This window comes from Notamacropus eugenii, chromosome 2 (genome assembly GCF_028372415.1).
Source record: "Notamacropus eugenii isolate mMacEug1 chromosome 2, mMacEug1.pri_v2, whole genome shotgun sequence".
Lineage (NCBI taxonomy): Eukaryota > Metazoa > Chordata > Mammalia > Diprotodontia > Macropodidae > Notamacropus > Notamacropus eugenii.
This window is the reverse complement of record NC_092873.1, coordinates 378,489,809-378,515,550: the sequence shown is the minus strand read 5'-3', so window position 1 is coordinate 378,515,550 and position 25,742 is coordinate 378,489,809. Positions and strand designations below refer to the sequence as shown.

Here is a 25,742-nt window from a genome sequence, read left to right as displayed (position 1 = left end):
ACTGGACTGAGGCTGTGCTAGTTAATAAACTTATTTCTTTAAAAAAAAAGGGGGGGGTGGTCAGCACCATTAGGGACCCTTCAGTATTGTGGTGTAGGAATATTACCACACTTCATTCACAAACCTAGCAGGTCTGGAGCTTATCTCATCCTCGTTTTTCCTAGTGTTCCTCCACTTATCTGTAAGGTTCCTGTTACCTAGGTTGACACCTTTCTACTTGACATGGTTTATAGTCTCCATTCCCAGGGAGATAATGAGCCCTCCTTTGCTAGGCCTGCTTAGACATGGGAGTGATTCCTGATGTCCTGTTTTTGTTTTTTGTTTTTTGGTGAAGTGGGGCCACCTCAGCTCCTCTAAGCGTTCCTTTCTGGTTCTGTATTCAGAACCCATCCTCACTTCTCATCCTCAGAGGGTAACAAGTGACCAAAGGATAGTCCCAAGGTATGAAAAAAGCATTTGGAAAGGAAAAAGTATCTCCAAAAGGAAACGAGGACCTAGAGGTAGAAGAGACAGCAGCTCACAGAAGCCCAATAAAGCAGTAAAAGTAAGTATTTTAACTACTATGATCTCTTGCATCTTGAGCACCCCTGCTTGTTCAATAAGGTCCAGCCCTTCCTCTCCTATCCCTCCAAAGCCTCCCTGCGCCTGGGGTAACTAAAAGTGCAGAATTGAAGCGTGGGGGCCTCTGGGTCCCTGGACTTGGATGGAGTAGGGGGAAGGAAGGGACATCTTTAATATTCTCTAACCTAACTGAAAAGTGGCATTTCACTTGTGAATGTAGGCAACAAACCTCTTTCTGAGGAGGGGTTCCTAAGCTTTCAAAGACTACCAAAAGGGGAAGCCCATGACAGTCTGAGCTCTCATTCTGCTGATAAAGGAAGGGCCAAGCGGGGCTCAGCCGAGTCAGCCCCACGTGCCCCCTGGCCCAGGCCCCCGCGCCGTCTGGGTCACCCTGGCCAATCTGGACCATTTATTGGGCACCTACAACGTGTGCCGCATTTACCGAGCGCCAACGATACGACCAGAAATGAAACCAGCCCCACCCTCGAGGCCCCTTGTCCGCTGTCCTTCCCTTTCTGGGCCAGGGGGCCTGGCCGGCGTTGGCTAAGTGGGACCATCCCTTCAGACCCCTCCAGGCACGGTGACGACGTGGGCCCAGCCGCCTGCACTGGGGCGAGAGGGGAGCCCCACTGCCCTCAGGCGGCCCGAGGGAGGGGAGGGGTGCCGAAGCGGCTGTCGCGCGGCTGGGAAGTGGAGTCCGGTCCGGCCGAGTTACGGGAGCGCCCGCCTTTCTGGACGGGGACCACGGCCCCGCGGGTGGCGATGGGGGCGTCCGTCCGGACTGGAGATGGGGATCGGAACCCTTCTGAGCAGCCTAGTAAAAAGCTCGCAAAGGGGCCTGGCCGGGTCTGGTCGTTGTGGGCGCCTCTAAGTAGTCCCTTGTCTCGTACTCCCACAGAACCCCTTTGGGGTGGGCAAAGTGTGGGGGGGGCGGAGGGGGTCCGAGGGGTGGCAAGAGGATTGCCTGGGTAGTTGATCCTTCATCTTCATCCCTCCGATCTCAGCCTCATCCCTTCCCCTCTGAAGTAAAATGAACCCTCTGGAAGCAGAAGTGGCCAATGCCCAAGGCTCCCCGTGGATCCAGACTGACCGTACCAGCCCTCTGGGAGCCCTGAAATCAGCATGGGGCCAAAGTGGAGGAGGGGAGGTATTCGGCCACCTAGGACGATGACCCCCCAGCACCATTCTGGCCTCCACCCAACCTTCGGAGCTATCACCAGGCTGGGGCAGCTGCAGACAGCAATCCCAATCAGAGTCCGAAGGGACGAGAAGGGAGCTGCGAGACTCAGCAGACTTCCCTTCCACAAGAGGAAGCCTTCTTAGAGTCGCAGCAGGAGAGAAGGTCAGGTTTAGTTAGGAGGGAGGGAGGCAGAGCTAGAAGAGGAAGCGAAGAGGTCCTGCTCTCTTCTCTCCTGATTCCCTGCTCTCAGACCCTCAACAAGATGCTGAGATTAGTTCTACAAGAAACTTGGTCACTTCAATCAAAAGACTCAGGTTCAGCCTCCCGGAAAAAGTTTGTCAGAGATTGATTGTGAGACACTTGTATTTTCTTTACTCTTTCAGTTGAAGAGGCAGCTTCAGTGGCCTTAGCCCCTAAGGAGTAGCCACTTTTACTCCTTCTAGGACCCTGGAATTCTAGAAATGTACCCAGATTGCCTTTGTAAGATCAGCCCATCCTGACACCAAGCCATCCCCTCCTATTCCTTCCATCGCAAGGCAGAGTAAGGTATATGAGGATGATTGAATTGGCAAATTTGGGGTATGTGACAAGCCAAAAGGTAGGGTCAAGGTTTCTGTCATCCCTGAAACTGAGGGCCCAGAAAGCAAAGAGTGGGATGGTGCCAAAAACTTTCTCTACAAAAGGGAAAGTCAGGGGAGGAAGATGGTCAGAAATGCACTCCAGCATGGGCTTTGTGTATCAAACTAAGGGCACACAGAGGTCCCTTAGACTTGGACCCACTGACCAGTTTATAATCCCTTGCAGGTAAACTCTGAAAGGAGGGCTGCACAGACCCTAGTCCCTATGCCCTACTCTCTGGAGCTACTTACCATTTGGTCAATCTAACCAAGAACCAGAAAAGCCTGCTTGTATGTGTACACTTCTGTCTTCTTTCTCCCCTTCAATCCACCCTCACCCTGTTTTTCACATGATATGGAGACATTTTGGCAAGGAGAACGAGGCCTCTTCTTTCAGGCTCATTTCTTTGTCCTTCCAAACTCTCAACAAGATTTCTGATTTCAGTCCATCCCTCTCCTGCCATCTCTGCTCTTTTATTTCTCAGCTGGCATTTCTTACCACTGATTGCTTTCAGGACCCCAGAGAAACAAAAGGTTGGGGAAACCAGAGAGGAGACCCAAACCAGCCAAGTTCCATAAGCAGCTTGGAGGTTAAGCCTGGGAAGCAGAGGAGCAAGCAGTGCTTGGCAAAAGAGAGAGGAGGAGTCTGGAGGAAAGCTCCTCCCTCCCACTCTTCCCTGTCTGCAGCCAACCCCACCCCATCCCACCCCCACCCCCACGACCATGGGTCCTCCATCATGGATGGGCTGAGGTGGCTTAGGTTTGGGGGCTGGACAGGCAGAGATCTCACTTGGAGCTGGAAGCTGGGTGAGCCAGGTGGAGGAAGGTGTTGGTGGCATAGTTCTGGAAAAGTGGCTGCAGGAACATGCCAATGGTGCCAAAGATACAGACAAAGACAAAGATCCAGAGGAACAGGCGGTCAATCACCATAGCAACATATTTCCAGTCCTCACTCACCTGGATGAAGAAAGAAGGGATGGGGGAGGGAAGGCAGAGGGTTAGCGACATGACTGAAGAGGGATGAGCTGTGGGTGAGGGCACCTCTCAGCTTTTTCACACCTTGTCCCATATAAGAGACTTGGCACCCAGGCTCTGCCTCTAATAATAAAAATAATGATGCTGATGACCATTGTAGATAGCCTTAAGGTTTATAAAGCACTTTCCTGTCAGCTCATCAGTATGAAGGGACTTACTTACTTACTTGTCAGCCACAGTGTCAGAGATGGAATTTAAGCCTAGATCTCCTGACACCACATCTATTCCCTACTCCACAAAATAGGGCCATCTCCCACAGTGGGCTGCAGCAGGTGAATCTTGATTTGTTTATTTTCCAAAAGTCCAGGCACATTTTGTGGAGCCATGTAGATGATCTGAGAGGCTGAACCAACCCATTAGAATCAGAGAAATTTGAAGCTTAAAGGGGCCTCCAAGGTCAGGTTTAAAGCAGAAAAGGACCTCAGGGAGAGGGTCAGCTAATCTAACCTACACATCTTACTGATGAGGAACCTAAAACCCAAAGAGGTTTGAAGCAATTTGTCCAAGGTTATGCAAGTAGTAAGTGCTAGAATCAAGACTCAAACCCAGGCCCTTTGACTCAATGTTGTTAGTCCACCCTGTAATAGCATCATAGTGGGAAAGAGTGTTGGACTTGAGTCAGGAGGACTAGGGATCAAATTCTGATTGATTCTAACTGTGACCATGGGCAAGTCATCCACGCACTGTGAGCCTGCCTTCTCAAATGTGAAGTGAGAATAGTAACACCTACTTCGGGGTTCTTGTGAACATCAAATGAAATCATGTGTAACTCACATGATTTATAATATAATTTATATAAGATAAAATAATGATATAATTTAGAATATAAAGCATTTTGGAAACCTTCAAATGTTAACCATTATTCTAGATTTCGAACTGGAAAGAAACCTAAGATAACTAGTCCAGGCTCCCACCATTTACATCTAAGGAAAACTTAGTAGTGGAAAAATAAGCAGATTTGCTTAAATTCACACAAAGAGTAGGGGAGCAGAAGCAGAATTCAAATTCAGGTCCTCCAACTCTCATTATGCTTTGGTGGTATAATGGAGAAAACAAGAAATGCAGAAGCAGGACAACCATCATTTCCCCTTCTCAGCCCTGACATTCCCTGGCTCTGTCTTTCCCACAACTCATTCCTCCAGCTCTCAGCAATGTGGTCAGAGTCAGAATGATGCATTTGTGTGGCTTGGGCAAATGGAAAATACTGGCTCTAGTGTGTTTTTGTCCGGAGTGTGGTTTTGCCACAACACGTGGGATTTGACTTGGAAAAATAAAGACCTACTGGCTATGGAAAGAGGAAATCAGGAGTTGCTGATATGTGCATTTGCCTTTAGGGGAAACTAGGTGACTCAGTGGATAGGCCCAGTAGTTAGGAGGACCTAAGTTCAAATCAGACAGACCTCAGATACTAGTTGTGTGATCCTGGGCAAGTTCCTTAACCCCAATTGCCTCCAAGTCATCAAAAACACTGCACATTTTTCCTCATGCAATTCAGCATGTTTTCTCTTGTTCAGTCCTGGGACCTATTCATTTTTAATTGGTAATGTCTATCCAAGGCATATTGGATGTATGTATGGGTTGTATATCATAGTCTGAGTAATAGGCATTCTTCATCCATTTGGTTTTTCTTACATGGATAGTTAAGTTGACATCTTGAATGATTTGGATCATTTAAGAGGCTATGCAATGGTCTAGATGTTATAAGTATGATGATATTCACAAACTGGAACATCCAGCGGGCCTCACTAGATATCAGGAATCTCTTATCCTTATAGACTGTCCTGGACATCCTCTGTGACAATGGCAAACATCTCTAGCAAGTATATGTCTACCTGCTTTATGTCTTACTTGATATTAATAATAAGTACCTAGATGGCATAATCAAGAGAGGCCTGAACCTGGAATCAGCAAAACTTGACACATTCAGCTTCAGATCTAGCTGTGTGACCCTGGGAAAGTCACTTAACATGTGCCTCAGTTTCCTCATCTGTAAAATGGGGATTATAATAGTACCTACCTCCCAGCGTTGTTGGAAGAATGAGTTAATATTTGTGAAGTGCTTTGCAAACCTTAAAGCTATACATGCTAGCTAGTATTATTGTTGTTTTAACAATAATAGATGATCAAATACAATCATCTCATATCTTTAAAGTGATTTTGCATGATCTTATGAGAAGCACCTTGTTGAATAACAGTCTCTTTAGGATTGCAGTTTGCTGTCTCAATCATGTAACAAACAGTAAACATTGCATCACCTTATATTCTCTGTTGTTCAGTTGCTTTTCTGTGACCCCATTTGGGGTTTTCTTTGCCAAGATATTAAAGTGGTTTACCATTTCCTTCTTCAGCTCATTTTATAGATGAAGAAACTGAGGCAAACAGAGTGGAATGACTTGCCCAGGGTCACACAGCTAGGAAGTGTCTAAGACTGGATTTGAACTCAGAAGGATGTCTTCCTGACTCCAAGTCTGGCAATCTATCTGCTGCACCACCTCCCTGCCCAAAATACTAAAGTGATTTGCGATTTCCATCTCTATATTCTCTGTATCTTTTGGCTAACTTGTGACTGCAAAGATGTGGTCTTCTGTAGAATATTGTTTCTGAAAACCTATATATTCTCATATTTTTTACCAAAGATGTTCATGATACAGTTGTAAAGAATTCTCTGAAGAATTTGTGGAGATGTAGAGATATGAATTAGCAATAAATGCTATTCTTACAGTTTCCCCCTTTTTTGATAGTAATAATGTCCATGATTTTTTTCCAATCATTTGGTTTCTTTTTCAAATCTCTTGAGAATTAATGATGATGATGATGATGATGACGATAATGATGATGATGTGACTTGCCCAGAGTCATATACCTAGTAATTCCCTTAGACAGGATTTCAACTCGTCTTCCTGACTCAAAGTCCAATGTTCTATCCACTACATCCCACTACCTCTCTGAATTCTTTTTATTTTATTTAATTTTTTTAATTTAGTATTTTATTTTTCCCCAGTTACATGCCTCTCTGAATTCTTAAAATGTCTCTGCCTCCTCTTTTTGGTAACAGGTTCTGGACATAAGTTGCAATTATCTTGACAAAATGGTCTTTTTACAAATACACATGAAAAGCACAGTGATACAAAGTGACTAAGTAATATTTCTTGTCTTTCTATACAAGATGACACCAACTCTGTCAACTCCCTTATTTGCCTTCCAAAGGACAACTTGTGAGCCATCTTTTCATTTAGGTGCAAATTCCCTATATCTTCTTCTTTCATTTCAAGCCACAGCAACAGCAAGGTTTACAAGGTGTTTAACAAATATTATCTCTGAGTTGGATATCATTATTATCCCCATTTTACAGATGAGGCAATGGAGGTAAGGTGAGGTTCAGTGACTTGTCTAGGCAGGGTCTTCCAGCTAAAGTGTCTGAGGCAGCACTAGAATTCAGGTCTTCCTGAATACAAGTTGAATGTTCTCTATTATATCAAGTTCTCTTAAAAAAAAAAAATGTCAGCCTCACTTGGCATGATTTGATACCAGTAATATCCTCTCCACCTCTGTTAAAGCAATCTAAAATGACATTAGCTGTTTTGGCAGCTAGGCCTCCCTGCTGCCTCACAAGAAGCTTGCAGTCCCCTAGAATCCATAGGTCCTTCTTCAGTCACAAGCTCCAGGAGATTCCAAGGCCCTGACGTTGCTTTCCTGAAAGATATCTCTCACTTGACTATTCATCAATGTTGTCTCAGCCCCTCCCCACCAATAGGTAACCTGTGCTCAGGTCCCTCAACTCTGACAGATGACCTTTTGGCTTATCTTGGTGGAGGGGCTGGAGGGGGTGGTATAGACAGGCCTAGGAGCCATGCTGCAGACCTCTCCACAGCCTAGACCTTGCCCCTTTCCAGCTCCCAGTAGAACCAAAGGTGCTCATAGACTAGGACTATCAGGCTTGTTTGGGCAGCACCCTCTATGTGCTACATCTGGGGTCTAGTCACTATGGACACCTCTAAATGTGTGAGATACCCCCCTTCTTCTTTGGTTTGGCCAGCTTACCTAACCTTCTCTCAGCCTAGCAAAAACACGATTGTCTGCCCTTTTCATCATTAACTGCTCCTTCTGAAAAAGACCTTAAGGAAACACTGGACCTTATACTTGTTTTGGAGCAGCTAGGTAGCTCAATGGTTAGAGCCCTAAACCTATAGTCAAGAAGACCTGAGTTCAAATGTGGCCTTCAACATCAGCTGTGTGAGTCACTTAGCAAGTCTGTTGCACCTGGACAAATCACAACCTCTATTTGGCTCAGTTTCCTCATTTGTAAAATGGGGGCAATAGTAGTAGTCTACCTCCCAGGAGTGTTGTGAGGATCAAATGAGATTATAATTATAAAGCTCTTAGTAAAGTGTCTGGAGATGTTGGAGGTAGCTAGGTGGCTCAGTGAATACAACACTGGGTCTGGAGTCAGAAAGACTTGTGTTCAAATCTGGTTTTACCTACTAGCTGTGTGACTCAGAGCGAATCACTTAACTTCTGTTTTCCTCAATCCAATGGAGAAGGAAATGGCGAACCACTCCAATAGCTTTGCCAAGAAAACCCTATAGACAGCATTGGCATGGTGTGGTCCACAGGGTCACAAAGAAGCAGACATGACTAAAGGACCATAAATAGAAATGTTGGCTATTATTATCATTATTGCTATGTGTATCCCAAGCAAAGTCCTTGTATATGGTATAAGAACTTAATAAATGTTCTATCTATCTGTTGTCCCAATGGTCAGTTGCCTAGAAATCTGGAGCCCAATGACCCCAGAAACCACATATACCTTCCTCATCCCACCCCAATTCCCCACCACCATGGCATCAGTTGGGTGGAAACATTTCTAGTTCCCACGGTAGCTGGCTCAATCATGGATCAAGATCAGCAAGTTACCAACATGGTTCTGAAAGAGAAAGCTGTGATGTGGACGGGCTGACCCATGTCAAGATTATGGACAATGTGGTGTGATGAAAACAGCACTGAATTTTGACAGAGCCCCTTGGTTTGAATCCTAGCTATAGAACTTACTTCCTATATGACCTTGATCAAGTCATTTTCTCTCTCTTGGCCTCAGTTTCTTCCTTTGTAAAAAAAAAGGGGGGGGGGAATTAGACTAGATAATCTTTTCCTTCCAGCTACAAACTCTTAGATGGAGCTAAGAGATCAGACTGGGAGAGCAGGCTTAATGCAAGAGAGTGTGAGGTAAAGAAGGTTCTCTGAGTGATTGCATCAGCAAAACTGAATCCATCTCCCCTGAGATCCTAGGACTGAAAGTGCCTTTGCAGGAGAAAATTCCAGAATAATACAAACTCAGTGAGAGATGAAGGGTAAGGGCAGAGGAAAATGATGAAAAATGCCTAACCAGCAACCAATATCCTTGCTTCCACCCTCAAGGTCCCTGCTATAAATATTTCATGAGGCTGCTCTACCGGGTAGCCAGATGAGTAGAAAAGTGATATTAGTATGGGGAGATGCCCTTTTCTAGCATAGCCAGGAGTGGGCCTTTCCTAGAGGAATGTGCCTCAAGAGAGTTCTACCACCCATTCTTTCCAGGGTTCTTTTATTTTATATCCCTTGGAGCACAGAAAATACAGAATCTCCATCCTGCTCTTAGAGTTATTGTTCAGTCATGTCAGTCATGTCCAACTCTTCATGACCCCATTTGGGGTTTTCTTGGCAAAGATACTAGAGTGTTTTACCATTTCCTTCTCCATCTCATTTGACAGGTGAGGAAACTGAGGGAAATGGAATTAAGTGACTTGTCTAGGGTCACACAGTTAATAAGGGCCTGAGGCCAGATTTGAACGAAGGAAGATGAGTCTGCCTGACTAATGGCCCCATCCCTCTATCCACTGAACCACCTAGCTGAAGAAAGGGGGAGACAGATTTCACTTGCCAAGAGAGGTGAGTAAGATGACTACATTACATTCTAGAAAACTGCCTTCTCCCTCTCTCTTTCCTCTGACCCAATTTAAATCATCTCATTCTATTGTTGCTTCTTTGTGGATACAGATATTTGGAGATCAGTAGGATAATTCTGTATCACTCAGAACTCAAGGGCTGACCTCTGGAGGAAACCATTCCAAACTAACCTTGCCTACTGGCCATCCTGGTGGTAGAGTAGGTAAGGCACTAGATAAAGAGACACAAGACTGGGTTCAGGGTTTAGCTCCATCACTAGCTTTGGACATGTGGCTTTGGACAAATACTGTCCCTTCTCTACCCCTCAGATTGCGCATTTATAAAATGAAAGCTTTGAACAAGATAGCCTTCCAGGTCCCTTTCAACTTCAAAATCCCAGTATGATCTCTGGCCCACTTTTTGTCCTGTCTTTCACTGTACATTTATAAATTTTGTGGTTTCATATTTCATAGGGAGCTTAATGAGACCTCAGACACCATTTGCTCCAACCCCCTCATTTTACAGATGAGTCCTCAAGAGAATCAGGGACTTGCCCAAGGTCATCGAGATAGAAAGTATCAGAGCTTGGATTCAAACCAAGTTCCTCTGACTCCAACTCCAGCACTATTTCCATTTCTATTGATTTTACCCTAATATTTTGACCTTTCTGAAGATAGAGATAGTTTCTTTTATATGCATATATGTATACACACACACATATATACAATTGCCCAATATAATCCATAATGTATCTTATGAGTGCTAAAGAAATTTGACTAACCAAATAATTTATATACTAAGTCATTAGACCACCTCCAAGCCTCCCACACTGTCTACACCTTTTCTATCCCCCACTTGCCAAGGGAGGATCTCTACTCCTTCAGCCCTCTTTCAATCCCCACACACTTACGCTTTGGTCATCGTCCTCACTCCTCATGTGATCAGCAATGAAGCGCACACCATCTACTGCCTCCTTGAGCCCACAGCCACATGGCCCAACATGGCCCGCTCGCCCCCGGAAGCCATTAGCTGACTCAGCTGACTCAGCCCCAAAAACTCCACCAAACTCCTTGACAGAGGCCTGGTTGACAAAGCAAGTACAGGAATTGGCCCCTGGGGCATCTCGGAAGAAGAGCCCCCTACCACCTTCCTGCTCCCGCTGCCGCCTACGTTGCCTCAGATGCTGCCGGGCACAGTTCTGGCGTGGCTGCTTCATGAAGAGGACAGCAGGTAGCTTCTCCAAGAAGACAACTTTGACCCAAGGGGCCATTGTGTGGGTAGTAGGTGATCGGTGGTGTACATTGAGGACACAGACACTGGTGACAATGGAGAAAGTCACCAGTACCATGGTGAACATGAGGTACTTGCCGACCAGCGGCACATCCAGTGAGGTGGGTGGGACAATCTTGGAGATAAGCAGGAGGAAGACAGTGAGAGCCAGCAGGACAGAGATACAGAGTGTCATCTTCTCACCGCAGTCAGAAGGCAAATAAAAGACCAAGATAGCAAGGGAGGTGATGAGAATGCAAGGAATGATAAGGTTGATAGTGTAGAAGAGAGGTTTTCGGCGGATAATAAAGTCATATGTGATGTCCACATAAGTGGAGTCATCTGGATTCTCATTCCGTCTCCCAGGCAAGGCTACAATGTCCCATTCACCACTAGGTGTAAAATCATCCAAGTTGGCAACTTCACTCTTCAGTACCAAGTCAATTTCTGTGCGATCATAGGTCCAGGAACGGAACTTCATAGTACAGTTCTGCTGGTCAAAGGGGAAATGCTTGACCTCAATCTTGCAGGCACTCTTATAGATGGCAGGTGGAAGCCAGAAGATGCTACCATCATAGGAAACCACAGCATTGGAGTAAAAGGAGACTTCATATACCCCATCAGCACTGCAAGAGGATTGGGTAGGGGCAGGGAGATGAGGGGAAATCAGTCACGTCTCATTTCTTCAGAAACCCATCCTGTCCTGAGTAACATAAATTGGACATCTAGAGGGAGAAGATTAGTTCCTGCACCTAGGAAGCTCTTAGTCTTATGAGGGATATAAGACACCATCACCACGCATCCTCCAAGGCACAGATGTACACAGAAACAAGAACAGATGATTTAACCAGATGGTGTTCTCAACATTAGAGGAAAAAATAGTGAAGTGGAAGGGAGGGGAAACAAGGACCAGTAATGAGTTTTAGGAAGGTTCTCTGAAGGGAAGAATGGGGAAACAGGATTAAGAGAGTGAGTGTGTGTGCATGCGCGTGCATGCATATGTGTGTGTGCGTGTGTGTGCGTGTGTGTGTTTTTTCAAGTGCTTATGTAAGAGGGGAGGATAGAACTGCAAGAGTAGGAGGCAAAGGGGGCTTACTTAAAACTGAGAAAAATAGCCTGTGGGAACTTTCAAAAATGAAAGAGGATTAAGGGCAGGTGCAGGTAAATCTTAGATTGAAGTGGAGGGATAGTGTGAGCAAAGTGGATTAAAATTTGAGGAGAGAGACAGAGGAGCCATGGGATCTAGGCTTTGAAATCCCAGCCAGATTGGGAGATGGCGAAGAATGAATTTATTAGAGAACTGTGATTCTTGCCCCTGGGCATGGGAGAGATTATTTGGTGAGAGAAAAAGGGACCCCCAAAGGTCCTTTGTTTCCCACACCTGACTCCTGATGAAATCCTGCCTACAAATCAAGAAGCCTAGTCAACAGGCAAGCATTTCTTTTTTTAACAGTTTCTTTTCTTCCACCCTACCCTCAACACGAGTGCTAGCCTGGGCGTTTAGGAGATCTGGACTTTAATTTTGCTCCTGTTACTAATTCCAGTTTTATTTATTTTTGTCTGCAAAAGGAGAGATAAGGAAAGGGAGGGTGTTAAACTGTATGACTAGTAAGGCCCCTTCCAGCTATAACAGTCTATGAATCACAAGGAATCATTCTTGGCTATAGGCATCAGAGTAGCAGCTCAAATAATCTCATTTGTCAACTGACCTATACTTGTGTTTGCTTATCTGTGTCACTATCTATGTACTGGTCAATTTATGTTCCTTTCCCTTCATCTACCTTGAACTAGTTGTTTTGTTTTGTTTTTTAAATTTCTAACTCAACTGACCCTCCCACTGACATCTTCCTTCCCTCCCCATTGTTCAAGGGCTACATACTTGTTGTAGAGAACAACATCTGGAAGCCAGATGTGCTTGGAAGGGAGCCGCACTTTCTTCATATTGTCAAATTCTTCTGGTTTCCAGGTAAGCCGATAATCTTCCCATTCCTAAGGAGAGATGCCAGAGAAGTGACCAGGGAGAGAGTGGTCACTCCAATAATGGAAAGGATTGGGGGAGGAACTAGAGGCTGTTAAGGAATATGGTGAAAGGGAAGGAGTAGGGGAAAGCTATATCCCCAAGATATCTTCTGCCATTATCCCCTTCTCCTTTATCTCGAATGTAGAGGAGGCCCTTCTACTTACGAAGGTAAAGCATTCTAAATGCACAAGTAATTCTCCAGCAGATTGCCCCTTCCATCATCCCCACCCTCTTACTTCTATTCAGTCTCTCCCTATCTTCTGTCTACTTCCACTCCACCCCACCCCACCTCATCTATAAATATGGTCATGTTCCCCCATCCTCAAAAAACCCCTACTTGGTCCCCACTAGCAATAAGCCCATATCTCATCTCCCTATTATGGCTAATTTCCGTGAGAAGGCCATCTACAATAGATACTTCCTTTCATCAAATTCTATTTGCAACTCTCCACAGTCTGGCTTCTGACCTCATCATTCCACTAAAACTCTCCAAAGTTACCAATGATCTCTTAATTTCCAAATCCCATGGTCTTTTCTCAGTCCTCATCTTTCTTGAGCTCTCTGGAGCCTATAATACTGGGAAAGACCTTAATTTAAAAAGGCCAGGGTTCCCTACTGAGTCCTGATCTATATCTTCCCACTGGACCCAGAAGGCTCCAGAGGAGAAAATAAAGCTGGTGACCTTGCACAGCCCTCTTTCGCTTAAATCCAGTGCACTTGTAAGTCATGGCATCACCTTCCTGATGTTATGATCCTCTTTGAGAACAAAAGACAAATAAAAATCTCCTTTTCTCTAGGTTTTTGTGATAATATCCTATCCTGATCCTCCTCCTACTTGTCTGACCACTTCTGTCTTCTTTGCTGGATCTTTGGCCTCAAGGTCCCATGTGACCCACTAGGTCCTCAAGTGTGACCCTTTGATTGAATCCAAACTTCGCAGAACAAATTCCCTTAATAAATGAATTTGTTCTGTAAAATTTGGACTCCTTCAAAAGACCATACCCAAGCACCTAGAAGGCCACATGTGGTCTCGAGGCTGAAGGTTCCCTACCCCTGATGCAGGTCATGCTCACTAAAGGTAGATATCCCCAAAGGTACTATTCTGGGTCTTCTTTTCATTTTCCTCTCTGTTATTTCACTTAGTTATCTCATCGACTTCCATTTATTCAAAGATCATTTCTCTGCTAAGGATTCCCAGATCTACTTCTCCAGTCCTAACCTCTAGATTTGCATCTCTAATTGTCAAATAGACATATAAAACTGGATGTCCCCTAGACATATGAAATTCAACAATATCCAAAGCTGAATTCATTCTTTACCCCTCAAACTCTACCCCCTTTATGAATTTATATAGGGAACTACTACTGCTGAGGGTATTATTATCTTCTTATTCACAACCTAGGTGTCATCCTTAACTCCTCATTCTCTCTCCCCACCCCACATCCATTCTCTTGCCAAGACCTGTCAATTTTACCTTGATGATGTATGTGTGCCCACGTGCACACAGCCTTTTGACTGAGTCCAACTTTTATAGAACAAATTCTTTTATTAAGGGGATTTGTTCTGTGAAGTTTACATTCAGTCAAAGGGCCGCACTTGAGGACCTAGAGGGCCACGTGTGGACTTGAGGTCACCGGTTCCCCTGAATATATCCTTTTTGTTGACAATGCCACCACCCTGGTGCAGGCCCTCATCATGGGTGGACTATTACAATAGCCTGCTGGTGGGTCTGCATGCCTCAAGTTTCTCCCTACTCCACTTCATCCTCTATTCAGTTATCAATCTTTCTAAAGTGAAGATCTCCCCATGTCATTCACTTATTCAATAAACTCCAGTAGCTCTTTGTCACCTCCACAGTCAAATATAAAATCTGTCTTGGCATTCAAAGCCCTTCACAATCTGGACAGCTCTTACCCTTCCAATCTTCTTCAACTTTACTCTCCACCATGTCCTCTATAGTCCTGTGACTTGCTGGATTGTCGATTCAGTCTCCTTGTTATTCTTTGCACAAGACACTGCATCTCCCAACTCCAGGCATTTTTACTGGCTGTCCCCTATTCCTGGAATACTCTTTACCTTTATCTCCATCTCCTGGTTTCTTTCAAGTTCCCACTAAAATCCATCTTTTTCCAGAAGCCTTTCCCAATCCTCCTTAGTGCTAATGTCTTCCCTCTGTTGATTACTTCCAATTTATCCTGTCTGTATCTTGTTTGGACATAGTTGTTTGCATGTTATCTCCTCCATTACACTCCAAGCTCCTGGAGAACAGAGACTCTCTTTTGTCTTTCTGCAGTATCCCTGGCCCACAATGTGCACTTAATATATGCTTATTGACTAACTAACTACCTCTACCTCAATAAAACTGTTTAAAATCCAGATACAACTGCCATTGACTATTCTCTCCCTGTCAGCTGTGGCTAATATCTAGGCTGATATCAATGTGCTTCAGTATCTAGGGATACTGAAGACAGAGGATGGGTAGACATGAGACAAAAGTGATCCGGGAGCCCCTAAGATAGGCTTGGAAGAGGTGCAATCATTCAATAAACATTTAAAAGTGTACGCAACACTGTGAAGGGACTAGAAGAAATGCAAAGTTGAGATAAGACAGAGTCTCTGCCCCCTCCCCAGCTCACAATGAATTGATTCAGACAATATACAATATCATATGACAAATGTAGTAGAGAGGTACAGAAAGTGTTTTGTGAGGTATGAGGGGAGAAGGTAATTTTGACAGTGATTAGAGAAGTAGGGCAAGAAAAAATGACTATAGGAGGAAAGAGCAAACAGAAAGAGAAGAGACACAGAGTCTGAAAAGGAGAGGAGAATGTTAGGACACTTACTTGGGTCAGCCAGACATTGGTGGTCATGATCTGCTCCCGTTCATGCTAAAACAGAAGGACCTTGATGAATATTCTAGCTCGACCTCTTCCACACCCCTCCCAAGCAAATATCCATATGCCTGAGGACCAACTAGAGAAGACCAGCTAACTTCAAGTACCCAGAAGAACTCCCCAGAAAGCACACATATGTGTAAATCACATCAGTGAGTTAGATTTTATCAGGTGAGAATCCACCCTCTTATCCTAGGGAATCCAGGAGCACAAAGGTGAGCTTGAAGGGCCAGGTTGCTGAAACTACTTCTAACTTACCACACTAATGAGCTGGGCTAGTGATACCATAAGCTGTACAGTCACCAGCTCAGAGCCATTGGTGGCTGGTCTAATGAGCTTGTTGTAGCGAGTAGGGTCCAGGAGATGTTCCACCAACCTTTCCTCTGTGTCTGTAGCCAGGAACCCTGGGATAGAGTGAGGAAAAGTGCCAAAAGGGGGTAAGAAGAGCTAATCAAATGGACTCACCCCTTTGGGGCATTTTGGGACCACCTTCCCAAGCAACAGACAGGATGCCAAGGTAGGCAGAGCATAGGCCCTCAGGTCCCGACTCTACCCTCCTCTCTCCTAGCTTTTCTTCCTGAGAAAAGTACAAAATGTACAGGTGATTTAAAAAAACAAACAAACCTTACTGTCAGTGTCTATAAGAAGTAATGGAAATTTAATAAAATACCATGTCATAGTGGGTAAATGACCAGTATATAAATTAGTTTTTGAAGAAGGTAATATATACTATAAAAAATTACATAAAATTGTTCCACTTCTTTCATAATCAGAAAACTACCACTTCACACCAACTGAATTAATAAAAATAAATTAAAATGATAAAATTTAATGTTTGTGGAGCTGAAGAAAGATATTTTATTACAATATTGGCGGAATTATGAATTGATACAGTCTCTTTGGAGAGCAATCTGGAAACTTACATTTACAAAACTGATTCCATCCTTTGATCCTACTACTAGATTACATCATAAGATTTGGGGGGGGGGGTTGAGGGAGTTGGGGGGGGGGTTCGACCTGTGATTTCAGTTTTATGGAATACTCTCTTCCCCTATGCAGACTGGAAACAGTCTGTGACTAGGAGTTTTAGGGAGCTACCTGGGGGCACTAAAAGGTCAAGTGCCTTTGCCCAGAGTCACACAGACAATGTGCTTCAGAAGCTGGAACTGAAAGCAGGTCTTTCTGACTTTAAGGCCTCCCTCTATTTATTCTGCCAATGCTTCCTCTAATGAATCCAACAATCTGAGTTCAGATCTCTGTTGAAAAAACCCCTATTGTAAATATATGTGCATATGTATGTATATATATTTGTTTTATTTGCAATAGTCAAAAAAAATGGAACCAATGTAATTATGAATAAGGAAGAGCTAAATAAATGTTGGTACTTCTAGTGATGAAGCTGCCTTCCACCTCTTAGTGGTGGACTGTATGTAGATGCAAAATGAGACATATTTTTCAGCTACAACCAATATGACACAAACTTCTTTTGCTTGATTAGTCTTTTATTATAAAGGAGGGTTTTAATTAGAGATGGGAGAAGCGAGGAGAATGTGAGGGGGCTAGTTCTTGTAATACAACAAAAAGAAGAAAATAACATTAATGAAACATATTAAAAATAAACAGAAGAGAGTAGAAGGAAGTTCAGAAGGGGATACAGATCAACAAAGCAATGCTGGTAGATTTAATATAGATTTTAATTAAATTTAAGTTAGTTAAAATTTAATTTAATATTAATAGAGATTTGTTTAAAACAAACTACAAGCAATAGAGTCACAGTTTTATATGTAATCTTCATTCATGCAGCTTCCTATATGCAAATATTTGTGTTTGTTGATAATTTTATAGTTCATAATAAAAAAAATAAACATCATATCACCAAAAAATTGAGACATATCAATGCCACAGAACATATCATTATGGGTTACCTGTGCCTAGCACATAACAGACATTTAATAAATGCCTTTTGATCTATTGATATGGGTCATAAAAATAAGAGGTAATGTGTTGTAATGGATAGAATTGTTAGTTTGGTCCTCAGGAAGACCTGGGTTCAAATCCTGCCATGTAATCTTGAGTAAGTCAACTCCCTATGGCTATAAATTGAAGAGAAGTTATCATTTGGCAGTGGAAAAGAAAACACAGATCTGGTAACACAACAACAACAACAACAATAACAAAACAAAACCAAAACAAATTTTAAAAAATCCAGCCATCCAATCAAACAAAATTCATTTGTAAAATGGAAATAATATTACAGCCTCATCAGGTTGTAATAAGCAAATTGTTTTGTAAGCTTAAAAGCACTATAGAAACATATTATTATAAAGAAAAAAGAAATATGAAAGGACATACAAAGTGCTGTTAAGTAAAAGAAACAGAGGGTACCACACCATCAACAAGGATTATCCTTTTTAAAAAGCAACAAAAATTTATACATAAGAAGATAGAAAAGAGATTGGAAGAGGATGCAGGCAGAGTAAGTTGTTATTGTCATTTTACAGATTATATTCTTTCTTTTTTCAAAATGTAAGTTGTTATGATTTTAATTCAATTTTTTGTTTATTTGTATTTTTGAGAACTGTTAGTAAGTATATAACAAAGAAAAAACAACATGTAGGAAAATACACAGAAGACAACACACTGAGACTCATCCTCCAAAAGAGGGGTCCCTGTACTGAGGGACACAAAAGAATGTCCCTCATACTGGAAGACCCCCTGGCAGGGTCTATTTCTTGAGGACCAATGTAAATCTTCCCTTATTCTCCTCAAAGGATGTAATCAGAACTTGCAAAATGTAACTGAGATTTCCCTTTCCTCTGTCTGTGTTAGGAAGAAGTCAGTCACAACTTCTTGGCCATGAGAGCAAAAAGCAGATTATCACATCTTTCTCACCTTCTGTCCTTCAGAACCCAGCTATTTGTACAGATAACTTAGTGTCAGTCTGTATGTCCTCTGCATCTGTGTTGGTCAATATTAAGTATAGGTTATCTGAGTTTACCTATTGTGTTTCTGTTTATGTCTTTGTGTGTGTGCTATGGTGCATTGGTATCTTTGCTCTGAACTTCTCTGTAGCTGGTCACATGCTTAACATATTTCATTCCAGATTCAGATATTTCTTGGAGACACACATACAGTACGAGATTACATTGTTCTCATATTCATCATCTATATATTCTTGGTTACCACATTTTCTTCTCTGACTAAATGCGCCTTCAGTCATACACTAACATTAACCCTCACAATCCCTGCTCCTCTGCCCCCCAGCCCCCAAGTGCCTGCTTACTCTCATAGTTGCTAGCAGAATCACACATACATGGTCATTTATTTGTTTCGGTACACTCAACACATTGAGATACAGCAATGTTTCTCACCCCTTTCCCACGCCCCCACCATCCCTCCTCTTCCATCTCCCACCTATCTTCTGCCTCCCACTAAGAGGGTGGAGATTCCCTCCCTTCTTCCTCTTATCTCTGTATGGTGACCCAATTTGAGAGCTGCCTGTGGGATTAAAATAACTAGTCAAATCATATCAGGTACAGGATTTCTTCCCCTCTTCCTAAATCTCAGGTTCCTCTCTTCACTCCTGTGAGGAGCCCTTTCCCTACTCGTCTATCTCCCACCTTTCCCGCCCCCCATTCTCCTTCCATCCTTCTTCTCCCCCCCCCCCCATGGTCCTAATCACAGAATTACGTTTGGAAGAGAGCTTCGATATTATACCCCCACCTCATTTTTGCTCTTGAGATGTCCCTCCTCGTTCCTGTCCCCTGCATTCTCTGGGACCCCTCTCCTTCCCCAAGTCTCCCCCAATTCCCCGGAATCCCAGTCCTCCCAAGAGCATACTGCTCTTTCTCTACTCCCGCCCCATCGAATGTCTCTGGCCGGCTCAATGTCCTTACCTGGAAACAGTCCGAAGAGACCAAGACTGAGGAGCAGCGCCATGGAGAGCGGGAGCCGGGGCATCCCGCCCGCATAGCTTACCTTGCTCCCCCTAGACTAGCTCACGTCTCCGCAGCCCGCAGGGGAATGCGGGAGTAGGGCGGTGCGCTGTCCACGGTACTGAAGCCCGGGCGCTGTCCGTGGTGTCGGAACCGGGGTTGGGGGGCGGGGTGCAGCTGGAGCTGGAGCCGAAGATGGAGATGGAGAAGATGGAGATGGAGCAGGAGTCTCTGCGGGTATTACTGCAGCTGTGGCCTCGTTTGCTGCTCGCCGAGACTGATGCTTTTGCAGCCCCTACAGATTCGGGGGCGCAGGGGGCGGGGCTGGGGGAAGGTTCGCGGGAGGGGCCGGAACCTAGCTTATCTCAGCCTAGTTGTTCCCTGAGGGGATCCTAGCCTCTATCAGAAAAGCTTCCCACTGTTTGGTTACCAGAGGGATAGGATGGGGTGAGCTAAGATCGTTTCTTCCACTCCAGATAAGAAAGGGGTCTCTGCCATTAAGGTGGAGCCACCAACACTGCTAGTCCCGGGACTCCTACCTAGGAAAGTGGGTCTTTCTTGGGCCCTGATGTGAAATCTGCTCTGCTCTGCTCTGGTATGGGAGGGGGAAGAGGAAGGAGGAGTTCCGATGTGATAAAGGTTGAGAGCAGAATTCTCTCTCCCCCCTCCCCACCATGTTGCCTGCCCAATCTTGTAGGAGAGTCTGCTGGGGGATGGAGGTGGGGGATACAAGAGGAAGACAGAAAGGAGCGATAGCGAATCCAAGTAGGTCAGACATGGCTTTTTAAAATGTACTGGTAGTGGGTAAACTAGGGAAATGAGCAAAGGGAGAGAGGTGAAAAACAAGGAGGGAGACAGAAATGCAGAAAAGTAAGGTATGGAAATCCGCTGTTTGGGGCTCCTTGGCAGGAAGGGAACACCAAGAAAATGGTTCATACTTTCACTTAATGGGGGAGGGGAAAGTGGTTCTCACAACGATAGAAGGTTTGTGGGTCACCATTGAAAAGTAAGTGGTTTTCCGAAGTCTTCTTATCCCAGCACCTATCTTCCACCTCAAACCCAGCATTCCCCCATTTTGGCTTTTAATAGGAAGGAGAAAGGGAAGGAAATGGAGCTTGTCCTCCTGGTCTTCAACCATGACCTACTCCTTCAACTCACTACTTCAGAACCAAGCCCTTGACCTGGTTGTTGCCTAGCTCTAACAGTGTAAAGAAGGAAAATCAGGTCAGATCATGAAGCGGTTCAAAAGGCAGAAAAAATAGAGGTATTTGTCATCCTAGGGAAGGAAACTAAGATTGATATTTCCATTGGCTTAGCATTTCTAATGCACCTAAAGAACTTGAGGAAGGAGACAAGGTCTTAACTGGGAGAGTGGGGCCTTCAGGGAACTGTAGGAACTGAGGTAGCTGCAGTAGGGGTAGATTCAGTGAAGAGGAAGCAAGATAATAAGAATAGTTATCATTACTACTACCTCTTACATTTATATAACTGTAAAACTTACTCAGTACTTTATCTCAATTGAACTTCACAATGAGTCTAGGAAACATGCATTTTTAACCCCACTTTACAGTTGAAGAAACTGAAGTTCACAGACATGAATTTACTCAGGTTCAAACAGCTAATAAGGAAAGAGCTAAAATCTGAATCCTAGTTTTCCTATGCCAGGACCTCTGACTTCCTGCAGGTGGAGACTGTACTGTTCCTTTCTCTGGCCAAAGGGAATGAACTACACCAGAGGTAGGGAACCTTCAGCTTCAAGACCACATATGGCCCTCTAGGTCCTCAAGTGTGGCCCTTTGACTGAATCCAAACTTCACAGAACAAATCCCCTTAATAAAAGAATTTAGACTCTATTAAAAGGCTGCATGCAAGGATCTAGAACACCACATCCAAAGACCTAGAAGGCCAAATGTGGCCTCAAGGCCATAGGTTCCTCACCCAAGAACTACACTATTTAACATTCATTGGCCAAAGGAAGGTCATTAGGGAAGCTGTAGCCTGATCCACTCACCCATCTCCTGATGGGATCTACAAGACCACCAGACATAAAAACAGAGCTAGTGATCGTGTTGAGGCAGGGTGGGAAAAGGTCTTGATCATGTCCCAGAATGCTGTGTATGTTCTTAAAGGCCACAGAGAGAGGCTGTGACTGCAAGGAGGGGCTGGGGTGAAATGTTAGAAGGCTAAATCAGAAAGTTGGGCATGTAAGTGTAGGCACTTAAATTGGGTTTTTTCCCCCTCCAGGATTCAATTAAATTTTAAAATACTCAAATGGATCTATGATCTCAAGAATATAATCATGCTCTACAATAACACAAATCACAAAACATACTTGCCCATTCTGTGCTACTCTCTTCTGTGTCTCTCACAAGGCATCCGCAACAATGCTGAGGAGACCAGCTCGATTTTTTTTTAATATATTACAGGGATACTGATAGAGTTGTCAATGCTATCCCATGCTCTTGCCATATGACTACACCTTTTTCACTCATGCATTTTTTTGATAACCTTTATGCCAGTTCTCCTTGATAATTAGTTTAAAATAATAGTTAGAGCTAGAAAGAACTTTAATTTACTTCAATCCCCTCATATTACAGATAAAATTAAGTAACTTAGCCAAATGTCATTCAGGTAGTACTTGGTAGTAGTGGGACATACATCGATTCCACTAACACCAAATCCAGTGTCCTTTCCACTGACAACACTCCTTTATTTATAATGTGCTGAAGCCTGCTCCTACCTACTAAGTGCTTCTCCATTGATATTTGGCTAATCTCATTTTAATTCTTTGGTTTGATTAAAAATATTCGGAAATGTCCCCAAATCCCTGGAGGTGGATATGGTAGGATCAACCTAAGTGCCGTAGGAGTTGTGGGGGAGGGGAATACAGTGATAGTATGGGTTCTAGAACACAAAGGCAAGGTCCCAGTATATACAAAAGTATGTATATGTCTAGACATGTTTGCACAGGCTAATACACCTTTGCAGATGTGTGTATCTTAGAGGACTTAGCCATGAAAAAAGGCTGAAGAATTAAGAGTTTTAAGATAAAGTGGAAACCTGTAATGTCCAGCCTGGAGTAAAGAATATTGGGGTAATCCATGGGGAAAAGACTGAGTAAAGACCTTTGAATGGATAAAGAAACAAAGGGTGGTAATCTACTGTCTTTTGAGATGACGAGGGAATAGATATTTGTGTAGTACTATATATTCTTCAGAACACTTCCATATAACTTACTCAAGTTTATTATAGCAGAAAGGATGAAGTTCTTGATTGGAATCACAGGACTATGTACTCTGAGAGCTGAAAGGGATTCCAAAGGTCATTTTGTTTAGTCTGTAAATATAAGCAGGAATCTCCTGTATACCATCCTAACAAATGGTAATCCAACCTCTACTTGAAAACCTCCAGTGATATGGAACTGAAGACGTCATGAAGCAGGCCATTCTACTTTGGCACAAGCTCTAATGGCTAGGAAGATTTTCCTCACGCACAGCAGAAATGAGTCCCTGTGACTTGTGCTCCTTACTCCTAGCCCTGTATCTGGCTAGAACAAGACTAACTTCACTTCCACATGATAGCCTTTCTATGATGCTTCCCCTACCCTAACCCCTCATCAATTCTCCAAAATAAAGATACCAATTCCCTTAAACTTTTCTTCCTATGACCTGGGTTTATAGGATCCTAAAACAATTACATTCCTCTTATAATGAATGTTTTTCACCAAAACTCATCAGATGTTACTTTCATTTATTTTGGGTAAATAAGGAAACATATGTTTATTTAAGGTCATTGTGCAGAGTTTTGTTTGTCATGTATGGGTTCATAGATGACAGAAGACAGAGAATAGGGCATTTATTGAGTGCTTACTGTATGCTAAGCACTGGGGATACAAATAAAAACCAACAAAATATTCCCTACTTTCAAGGAACTTCCATTCTAGTGGAGAAAGGCTGGAAGAAAGGGAGGAAACCTGATTTAGGGAGGAAGGCAAGGTAGCCAATCAAGAGAAGGAAGAAGCCAGGGGAGTCCTGGCATACGAGTCAAAAATGTGTCTATCTTAAATTGAATCCCCAAATCGGGAAGTGGACCTCAACAACACTGGGGGAATACCTAGTCCTGAATAACGTGCAAATGGGTGCTGACTCAAGCCTAGGATGGTCTTCTTCGGCAACGAAGGACAAACACACACACAAATCAAAATGATCAAACAGAGGCAGCGTGGAGTAGTATAAAGAATGCTGTACCTGAATTCCAAGAGTCCCAAGTTCAAAGGCTGCCTCTGCCAATTAAAAATAGATACATGGTTCTAGGCAAGATTCTACTATTCCTTTTTTCTCCCCTGTAAATTTTGGGTTATAACAATAACTAGTTTACAGGATTGTTGTGACCATTAGTGCACAAGAAAGGTTTTGCAAACTTTTAAATATGTTATTTCCAACAGTCTATGAATCCAAATGTGAACCACTTATGTTGAGCTGCTTCTTGGACCTGTGCCCTCTGGCTCCTTTTCTCCCATGTCTTTCCAGGTTTTTCCCCCTTATATCACATTCTCATGTCTCATCTCCTTCACAGACTGCACATTTCTGGAGGCCTGGCACTTCATCCTTGCCCAGGGCACCCAGAACCTGGTAGGTGCTTAGTGTTCAGGTTCATAGGATCTAGTCAACCACCTCGTTTTTAGAGAGGAGGAAGTCGGAGACCAGACTGGCCCAGTCAGTCCCGTAGGAAAAGTCACACACCCAGGCGAAGTCCCGTTTCCTCACACCCAGTCCAATTCTATTTTTTCTGTAAAGTTTATTTTTCTTCAACTGACAAGAATTTCAGCTCGCTCCCTCTCCTCACCTTCCCGTCCTACCCACGTTCCAAGTCACCGTACCCTGCACCAAGCTGGCACGAAGAAGAAAGTACCAAGTGGTTCCTACTCTGGCTTCCCCTTCTTTATACTGACTCCGCATAATTTTGTTTTTACGTGTATGTGTAGTTTCCCTACAATAAAACCTAAGCTCCTTGAGGGCAGGCTTTTCTTTTCATTGTTTTCATTCAAATTCAAATGAATTTCATTCATTCCTTTGCATCACCAGCACCTCCGAGGGCAGGGCCTGGCACACAGTAGGCTCTTAATTAGTGCTTGTTGAATTCACAAATTTAAATCCTACAGGCAGTCCTGTAGAGAATTTCGGGGGAAAGAGGGGCAAGGGAGTCGGTTGGGGCGCAGCCGTTCATTCGCCGAGCGCTGATCACCAGGTGCCAGGCACCGTGCGCGGTGCCCGCTCGGCCCGGGCCCCCGGAGGGGAAGCCCGAGGACCGTCGCTCAGCCCCCGCCACCCACCAGGACGGCCTTTCCCCGCTGCTCCGGGGCCACCGGCCGTCGTTTCCCGGCTGGCCAGCCGCGAGCTTTGTCTTTCGCAACGGCGACACCTAGTGAGCGGCCGGCGATGCTGCCACCTGATCGCGGCCCTCCTGGAGGACCAGATGGTGTTTGCCACCTGACCCCAGGTCAGGGGAAGGGATGAGGGTGGGGGATTCTCGGGTCTGACTGTTCTCCGCCTTCTCGCCCCCGCTGGCTTGGGGAAGAAGGGCGGCACCCCCTGGCCTTCGGGAGCCGCTAAAAGAAAGCCCCGGGAGTCCTAAGTTGCTGCCCTTCTCCCCCTCCAGTGGGACTAGAATTGAGGAAAGGGAGGGAGAGGCGGAAGGCTGGGTGGGGGCCTTCAAGGGTGGGGAGGGGGAGGAGGCCAAGTCCGAGGCAAAGAGGTCGAGATCCAGATGGTGGCCACCAGAAGGGCAGGGGGAGGGATGGGGGGAACGGAGAGGAGGATTGGGTCGTGGAAGATAAAGAAGCGCAGGCCGCGATCGCAGCCCCAGGCAGCGCCCAGCCCCGTCACCGAGCCTCGGCGGGGCAGGGGAAGGACAAGGCTGGAGCGGGGGGAAGGGGAGCGAGGGCAAAAGAGGCTCTCGCACGCCACCCCCGGTGAGCACGCGGCGGCTCGGTCACGTGACGGGGGAGCTCGCGAAACGGGTCGGAATGCGTGGCCCGGAAAAAGCCCCGTCCGGTCACATGCAGGGGGTGGGGTGGTAGCAAGGGGGATCCAGGAGGAAAAGGAGGTGGAGGTGGCTGCGGCATCACGTGAGAGGGGTCCGGTGGACGTGCCTGGTCACGTGACGGGGGTGAGACGAGCGGGGGGGGGGGGCGGGGAGGAGGAGCAGAGGAGGCGGGGCGCGCGGCTTCCGGCGGCGGGAGAGGGGGGGTGGGGGGGGTCTGTCCCGGAGGTGGCGGCGGCGCCATCTTGGCGAAGGGGGGATCAGGAA

At 44.8% G+C, this 25,742-nt stretch overlaps 1 protein-coding gene across 1 annotated transcript; it reads right to left on the bottom strand.

Moving 5' to 3' along the window:
- Positions 1 to 2,848: 2,848 nt before the first annotated feature.
- CHRNB2 (cholinergic receptor nicotinic beta 2 subunit) lies at positions 2,849 to 19,542 on the bottom strand. Its single transcript, XM_072647113.1, has 6 exons — positions 19,395 to 19,542; positions 15,757 to 15,902; positions 15,448 to 15,492; positions 12,464 to 12,573; positions 10,226 to 11,210; positions 2,849 to 3,315 (listed from the first exon to the last, which is right to left on the bottom strand). The coding sequence occupies exons 1-6, from the start codon at positions 19,456 to 19,458 to the stop codon at positions 3,145 to 3,147; spliced, it is 1,521 nt and encodes a 506-aa protein (XP_072503214.1). The 5' UTR covers positions 19,459 to 19,542; the 3' UTR covers positions 2,849 to 3,144.
- Between the last annotated feature and the right edge of the window lie 6,200 nt (positions 19,543 to 25,742).

What these genes read in the sequence shown, in the direction of transcription:
- CHRNB2 (XM_072647113.1), bottom strand. Translation starts at nt 19,458, where the DNA reads ATGCCCCGGCTCCCGCTCTCCATGGCGCTGCTCCTCAGTCTTGGTCTC. An exon ending in TCTCTTCGGACTGTTTCCAG is followed by an intron (nt 15,903 to 19,394) that starts GTAAGGACATTG and finishes ACTCTATCCCAG; the next exon opens with GGTTCCTGGCTACAGACACA. An exon ending in TAGCCCAGCTCATTAGTGTG is followed by an intron (nt 15,493 to 15,756) that starts GTAAGTTAGAAG and finishes CTTCTGTTTTAG; the next exon opens with CATGAACGGGAGCAGATCAT.